Source organism: Heliconius melpomene, chromosome 12 (assembly GCF_056956725.1).
Source record: "Heliconius melpomene rosina isolate 202511_hmr_F chromosome 12, ASM5695672v1, whole genome shotgun sequence".
Lineage (NCBI taxonomy): Eukaryota > Metazoa > Arthropoda > Insecta > Lepidoptera > Nymphalidae > Heliconius > Heliconius melpomene.
Window position 1 is genome coordinate 4,720,311 of NC_140400.1, and position 7,992 is coordinate 4,728,302.

At 29.7% G+C, this 7,992-nt stretch overlaps 2 protein-coding genes across 5 annotated transcripts in view; one reads left to right on the forward strand and one right to left on the reverse strand.

The window, feature by feature from the left end:
• LOC146533523 (NACHT domain- and WD repeat-containing protein 1) overlaps positions 1–5,562 on the forward strand; it is a 38,224-nt gene extending 32,662 nt beyond the window's left edge. For all 4 annotated transcript variants that reach the window (XM_085193992.1, XM_085193993.1, XM_085193994.1 and 1 more), the window contains 6 exons: positions 142–271; positions 780–852; positions 1,109–1,245; positions 1,514–1,714; positions 1,881–2,015; positions 2,456–5,562. In XM_085193992.1, the coding sequence (XP_085050118.1) occupies positions 142–271; positions 780–852; positions 1,109–1,245; positions 1,514–1,714; positions 1,881–2,015; positions 2,456–2,694 (915 nt within the window). In that variant the 3' untranslated portion in view covers positions 2,695–5,562. The remainder of the gene's footprint in view (positions 1–141; positions 272–779; positions 853–1,108; positions 1,246–1,513; positions 1,715–1,880; positions 2,016–2,455) is intronic.
• A 420-nt stretch (positions 5,563–5,982) lies between these two features.
• Positions 5,983–7,335, reverse strand: LOC146533524 (cytochrome c oxidase subunit 6C-like). The gene is made up of 3 exons (XM_085193997.1): positions 7,176–7,335; positions 6,551–6,720; positions 5,983–6,123 (listed from the first exon to the last, which is right to left on the reverse strand). Exons 2-3 carry the CDS (start codon positions 6,718–6,720, stop codon positions 6,060–6,062), a joined length of 234 nt encoding a protein of 77 aa, XP_085050123.1. The 5' UTR covers positions 7,176–7,335; the 3' UTR covers positions 5,983–6,059.
• Positions 7,336–7,992: the final 657 nt, after the last annotated feature.

The following is a 7,992-nucleotide window of genomic DNA, read 5'->3' on the forward strand; positions in this document are numbered from 1 at the left end:
ATTATTAAAACTTTTATGTTCATTGGCTTTTCATGCTATGTCGAGATATTATTGTATTATATATACGTATATTACTTTTCCCCTAATCAAATTTATATTACTATTGTTTAAATATCTAAATAACATACATATTTTGGACAGGGTAAATACGTAGTAGCACTGAAAGGTGTGATGAATCAAAAGATGCCGTACTACGGCCTCCACGACGCTAAGCACTTGGTGGCGCTCTCTAGAAACAGGATGTACGTCAATCTGATGAATATTGAGACTGGTATGATTATTAAATAATATTTTAAGTAATATTACAATAATTATTTACTGGTTTTTCGCGTCTCCGTCTTTACACCCGTGGTTAAGTGGAAATAACTGTAAGTTATTTATGAAAAAGACACATTCTAAGTTCGGGAACTCAGACCGCTGCGCTGGTACGTGTACGTGTTCCATCGACATGATTAATAAAATTTAATCGCTTTTCTGTATAAGTGGGTTATTCAGCATAAAAATATTTTTTTTTTCAATTTCAACCAAAAATAATCGTTATTTTAACGCCATCAACCAAACAAACATAAGCTAGTGAACTTGAAGTATTAGTATAAATGAGGCATATTTTTTATTTTAAGCGTATTTTTTTTATTTGTGCAATGATATTTGATAATTCATATATCATTGCTAATTAGATAATTACAATTTTCAGTTATTTTTAAAACAGAAAAAAAAATCTGATTTTGTTACAAATATTGCTTATTGAGAAATGTAAACAAATTATATTTTATTTTTAGGTGACTGTGTGACTACCTTCAAAGCTGGAGAAGACAGATTTCTTAACTCTTTGCTTGTGTCTGGTGATGGAAGGTACTTCTTCTTTTTATATTCATATCTTATATTTCCTCAAAACCTCATATATCTTATATTATATTCATATCTTATATTACCTCGAAACATTTCACCGAATTTTTAATAACATCATATTCAAAGATTTTATAATTATGTCATGACATTACTGTAATGAGTTAACAACATAATATGTACTAACATTCAACTTATAATATCTTTCTCAGAACATAACAAATTTTATTCATTCAAATATTATTACATTTTTATTTTACAGAATATTAGTGTGCGGTGATGAGACGCAAAAACCGTTTCCTTTGTTAGTTTGGTCGCTGACGTCCAGGAAGTTGTTGTACGACCTCAGGATACCTCACCACGACTTCATCACTTCCAAGGCGGCTATTACATATGAAGGTATTTATAAAAATATATATTTGAGAAAACCTGCCAAAATTTTAGTCTGCCACTAAGGTACATCGAGTTCCGTCTTTACGTTGAGGCCACTATCCACGGCCCTCACGCATAGCCTATACAACCTACTGTTCGGTCGACAAGTTGTAGCTAAAGTTAGACTTTCTAAACTTTTGCATTATTAATTGAAAAATATTTTTTTAAAATTTTTGTTTTTTTTTTTTTTCAGATAATAATTATTAAACATTTTTTTTATTTTCACGTTTTCCAGGCTCCTACGTTTGCGTAGTTTCCCGCGAGCTAGATGAGCCCAGTCCCAATTTCATAGTCGTATACGACTTACAATCGGGCACTCTGTTCAAGAAGTGGAAGCCTGGCTGCGACACAGTGGCATTGGCCATCAGCTCCGTGGATGGCTGCGTGGTGTCCGGACTCGCCGATACTAGGATACTGGTCTGGGATTTGGTTACCGGTTAGTGTAAATTTCAAATTATTTATTTTTTCTGCCTTATAAGCTTATTTTGACTTCACACGTTCTCTTTCACACGTATAAGCATTAAAGAACTTTTTTTTTTACACTAGATTCCCCCTCTCCCTAGGCAACACGAGGATAAAGAGATACTTCCATTTTTTTCTAGGTAACTGTAGACTAACCCTGCGAGGTCATGTAGCAGCACCATCGTTGCTACGACTAGCTAGAGCGGGCGCCGTCCTTCTCTCGACGGACAGCGAGTGCAGAGACCTCTCTGTAAGACTCTGGGATTTGCATACTGGTACGTTTTTGGTTTATTTACCTATATTTTTAAAAACTATAAAACGAAGTTGTTAATGTGGTTTTTTAATGTGGTTCTCATGAATAGATATTCAAGAGATTTATATATATAAAACATGGTTATTATACAAGAGTTAAGCCAAGAATATCATTAGGTTGCCCAAAAAAGATCACTTTTAGTGATAAAGCCGCCTTTTTGAGTATTATTTGATAATTGTGTAATTTTTGTTTTACCTTTAGTAGTATCTTTGTATAAGTGTTTACGTTATTGGTATCCTACGCCTAAATTGTTGAGGTATCCTGATTAATTTCTTTAGGTATGGATTTAAAATATTTTACCGCTATTCCCGTAAGGAGCGCTGTCGCTTCCACCCTGTATTTCGAAAATAAATTTCAAATTTTTAACCGAAAATATCAAAAATCAAATATATTTTCTTTCAGGTAAACTGATAGCAGTCTACACACCACCAGAAAGAATCACATCATGCGAAGTCCTCTTAGGTGGTTCAGTCCTAGCCTTAGCCCTAGAAAACTACAAAGAAATCCTATGCGTAAAACTCCACGGCCCATCCGTGGACTCGGTAAGAAACGGTAAGGAATGCGAGTTTGACGACAGCGGTTACGGCAACGAAGAGAACGAGGGTAACACGTTCGACGTCCGGAACGCCGAGAGCACTTGATCGCGCGCCGTCAACAGATTCACAATAGCTAGCAATAATATGTGGTTGGGTATTAGAAACGGGTTTCATTATCCACAAAGCGTTGTTTTTGATTTAAACTGACATTGGAAGATTGGCGTTTGACATCTGACTTTGTTTTTTTTGTTGTTGGTTGTTAGTGTTGTGTGCTGGTCACACTTTTTTTAGGGTTGCTAGCTTGTTTTCTTATTATTTATAGTGTATACTGTATATATAAATAGTATGAGCTTAAGCCCTTTGTTGAAGTCATTTAAATTGTTATTTAATTATTGTTTTTTTTTTAGTTTTGTATTTAAAGACATATTTTTGTTGTGTTGCATTTGCATTTTTTTTTACTTAAAGTTTTATTTAGGGTTTTTTTTTTAATATAGAGTATAATAATATTATGTATACTGTATATTAAAAATAATACATAATAACATTGATTTTGATTCTTTAATCAACTATAAAAATATAATATATATTTTTTTTAGCTTGCTCAATTACTTTTATTTAATTTTGAGGCCTAGACGATACAAAATAATTTAATATTGTACACGTGTTGTTTTGTACCCTGCGTGTGTTATCTGAAAACATATTTTTTTAACATTTAAAAGTGGTTTGTTTCATTGCGAATTATAAAATAACATAATAATTGTTAATTAATGTTTAAAAAAAGATACATTTCATAACATTGAGTCTTTGTATATTTATTTGTATAATTAATATGTTACTAGTCAATTACGAAACAATATATACTGGTGACATGTCAATTTTAATAAATTAATGAGAATAAGTGTAATGTAAGAACTTCTGACATTCTTACAATGGCATTATTGTTATCCGCCTTGCTTTATAGTATATTAAACACTAACAGCACATTTCATTTTAATACGTCAAATTTAACTATTATAATATTTAACTTCATATAGTTTGCTATTTCCTTTTTTCAAATAAATATATTTATAGAGCACTGTGAAACAATAATTACAACATAAAACCACACGCAGGGATGTCACTGCCTCTTGAATTTTTTTTATTAAAAAAATTAAGTGAACCTCTTAACTTTTAAAGTAATATCGAATTGCGCCCAACTCCTCACCATAACTAAGTGAAAATAAAAAAAATAAAAACATTAATGTTTTTAATCTATTACGCTTATTAATTAAATTATAATAAATATTAATTGTATTTAGTGAATCCTCTGTAACTGTAACTTTTGATAGAATAACATTATAATTATTGTAAGTGGTAAAATGTGCGTTCGTTTTCAACTTTTGGTTCAGAGATACGAGAAAAATACATTAATATTTCTTTATAAATAGAACAAAAACAAGAAGCAGCGTTGAGTTATGACCTTAGAATTACCTTACAATTTTCAATTTGTTTCTTGCTTTTGACTGAATTTGTCCTCAAAGGTATGAGGCGGACTATTATATATAATATATCCATCTAAGATAATAGCAACAACAAAATTGACTCGTAACTCCGATCTTAAAATTGTCTCTTATCCAAATTTTAGTTTAGATTTTTTAACTTAATAATATTATAAAGTTAAAAGTTCATCGACATATATTGTTCATAAGCCATTGTTGACGTGCAGGAAAGAGATAAAATATCCCTCCCATTTCAGAGAAAGCTTTATCAACCCCGGTATCTAAAAAATTAAAAGATATATTAACATTATAGGAAGGATGATTAAGAATCAAAATGTATCAAATGATTCCGACCCGCTTTTTACGAAGTATTTATATGAGCATGTCCACCCTGCACCAATTATATAAACATATTATGTCGATGAACCAAAAATATATCACAATAGGCATTTGAGATGACGTCATTAAAAGTAGCTTAAATTAATTGTTAACATCGTGAATTTTAAATATATTATATTGTAAAGTACTCGCTACGCAAATTGATCCAAGAAGGCGGTTATACCCAAATATAACGACCATTCTGGGTTAATTGACCTTTTGTTACTAGATTTAGTATATTTTCAACATTTCAATCAATAAAATACAGAAATAATAATAATACAGATATTGATAAAATGTTTAAATATATTTTAATTAAATGTTATTACGTGATGACAACAAAGTTACTAAAGAATGTTAACCTTGTATGTTGAATACTCTCTCTCCGTTGATTGATACAAAACAATCTAATCGCACTAAAACTATTTTGTGTTCATTTTATTGATAAAGTTTAAAAATTAATGTAGTCTCAACTGAAATGTAAATAGTTCAACAAACAGAAATATTTTATATTATATTTTCGAATTATTTTATATATCCATTAAAAATATTTAGATTTTCATTAAAACCGTACAGCACAACAAATACTTATAACGCACAAAATAACGTGGCTATAATTTCTTTTGATTTTATTTCTTTGAACTCCTTTTACTTCATTTACAAATAAGATTTTTTTTATTTATCATCATATAGCTATAACAAGACCAAAATATTAAATGATTAAAAATTATCTACTAACTTTTAGAATTGTTATAATATTAAAAAATAATATTAAATATACGACTAAGGTGTTAAGAAATTTCAAATTTCCCTCCTTTGAAATGTCAAAGTCGTTTACTTTTTTTTGGTGAACGAAATGGCTTATCCTAACTCTTAACAGCCTTTCCATTTTATCCTTTTATATAATTATTTTTTAGTATATAAGTTTTAGTCGTTCCAGCAGGCTGGTCCCTGTCTCGATATTTCTATGTTTAAGTAAAGTTAACCGTTGTGTAGAATTAATACTAAAATACATTTAAAATTCGGTGACGATGTAACCAATTGAATTGTTAAATTATTTCTGTATTCTGGAATGATACGTATAGATTGATGTCCTGATTAAATTATCGTAATTATATGTGTGTGTTTTTGATTTATTTGCCCCTTTGGAAACGAAAGCTAAACACGTTTTCCAAACGCTTAGTAATTTCTTGGCAATAAATATTTCATACTGCAAATCGCCATTTTCTAACTACTTATAAGAAAACAAATAATCTATTCGGCTCTTTAAACATCTCATTAACAATAAATCTATGGTGAAGGGTCAACACTGACTGACTGACTGGACTGTAAACACAAAGTTGTGGATTCGATTCTCACTCACCCATCAATGAGATTAGCCCAGCTCAGGCATAGCTACGAATTTGATTCTGCTTTATCCATAAAAATTAAGTTAATAATAAGATAAACTTTTTTAATTATTGCTCAGTTGTGAATATTTAGCAGTTATACTGCTATATAAAATAAGATACAAATAAAACTTTTTACAAATAAAAAATTGTAATTTAATGGATTTTTATTTTTTTAAATTACATTATACACAGCAATAATACAACTACATAACCAAATGATAAATTAGCAGGATTGGAAAAGTCCTTTTTTGCGCATTTCTTCGAATTCTTTTTCGGCATCATATGTTCTGAAATAAAAACATACTTATATTAAATTTATGGTATGTAGTTTTAAAATATTAGTTTAATAATAGCAGAGTTCCGTCAGCAGTATTACTTTGACTAATAATATATTAGAGTCCAGAAGTTGAGAAGTCCAGAAGGGTAGAGGGAACCTAATGCTAAGACATTACCAATTCTGTCCAATTTTTGATATATTCTGTTATGAGGCAGAATCCAATACCATGCTTTGTCTTCCTAGTAAAGTGAAGAAATGAAAATAATTCAATCCCCAAGTGGTAGTAGAATCCACATTCATAGTGCTTACAGTTGGTAGCAACATAGGCCAAAAAACTTACAGTCAAGAGAATTGAGAACCTCCTTTTTTTTGTACTAATTTTGCATATAAGTGAGCTAACAATCATTACTAAAGCAAATTAATAACTTAAAATTTACCTGTAAAATTCAGCATACTTCCTCTTGCGCTCATTTCCAACCAGAAATTTGTAAGCAAACCCACTTGTGCCAGCGAGGACAAAAGCAACAATTAAATTGCGTTTGATCGCGTTGAAGAGCAGACCTCGCATCTCAGGCTTGGCGATATTTGCTACTGCCTTATCAGCCATCTTTATGAAAACAAAAGAAACAAAACATTTACAGTATTATATTGACTAGTTTGTCATATTAAATTGTTATTTAATATCACACATCACATTAAAAATTTTGTACCTATAAATTGTAATATTTAAAATAAATATATATATATATTATTTTATCAAGTAGAAATAGATACACATTTAGGTTATAGTTATCTTATCAATAAATATAATGTAAAGAACACACATAAGGACTGTTTTATACATTTAATTCAATAAAAAATCATCAATGCTCTTTAACTTACAGAAGTAAATCATAATAAAAATAGACGAAATGAAAATGAAGAATATTGACGTTCTTACATAACAATAAGAGTTAACTTTTTGTTAATCTTAATACGACACATACTTTAGAAAACTCAATATTTTTATATATTAACGGATAAAGTAAAGAAAATAGAAGAATTTTCTAAAAAAATACTTACCTTTCTATTGGAAATTCAAGTCGTAAAATCAAGGTGGTTCTAATCACAGCAAGTAGTTCGATAAATGTTTTCCTCGATGACACAGGACGCGAGACAAAATCCGATTGGTCGTTTCAAGGCTGTATAAATTTCAACCAATGCCTGTTGAGATGTCACAGATGGAATATGTCAGTTTTCCGTGACAAAATCAATAATTACCACAGATAACGAACATTTGTGAACTATGCATTTTATTTCTCCTTTACATATTTTGTTATAGAGAAAACCTGGTGATTTGGTTTTATCTTCTTGATTAAGTCTCTACCGTACAAGCTTTTCGTATTATATGTAGATATAACGTGACCTATGTTACTATTTAATCCAATGTCTCACACTCTAAGTATCTAGATTATATTGTATGCATTATGTGAAAATGAAAATCATAATTAAAATTCAAAAAACAGAACAAAAAATAACTAAATACAATATAATAAAGCAGACATGATTATCTAATATTTTGTTATTATGAAGAAGTTACCTTTATAAATATAATGATTAATTTAATTATTTCAAGTACAGTTTTTTTGTTTAATATAAGCTAAAGAAAGAACATGTTGTGACAAACTACAAAATAACGGTAAGAAAATGACAATGACTTCTACAGTTTTACTGTACTTTGTATTTTTTTGTTCCAATTTTTAATTAGCTTTCTTACATATATAATTAATGTAAATATTTAAATAAATGTATGGCTTTCATTATTGTTTGAGGCCAGTTGTGACGCAGAGGCACAAAGTGAGACTATAAAATCGACTGGTTGTGGGTTCAATCCCCACTC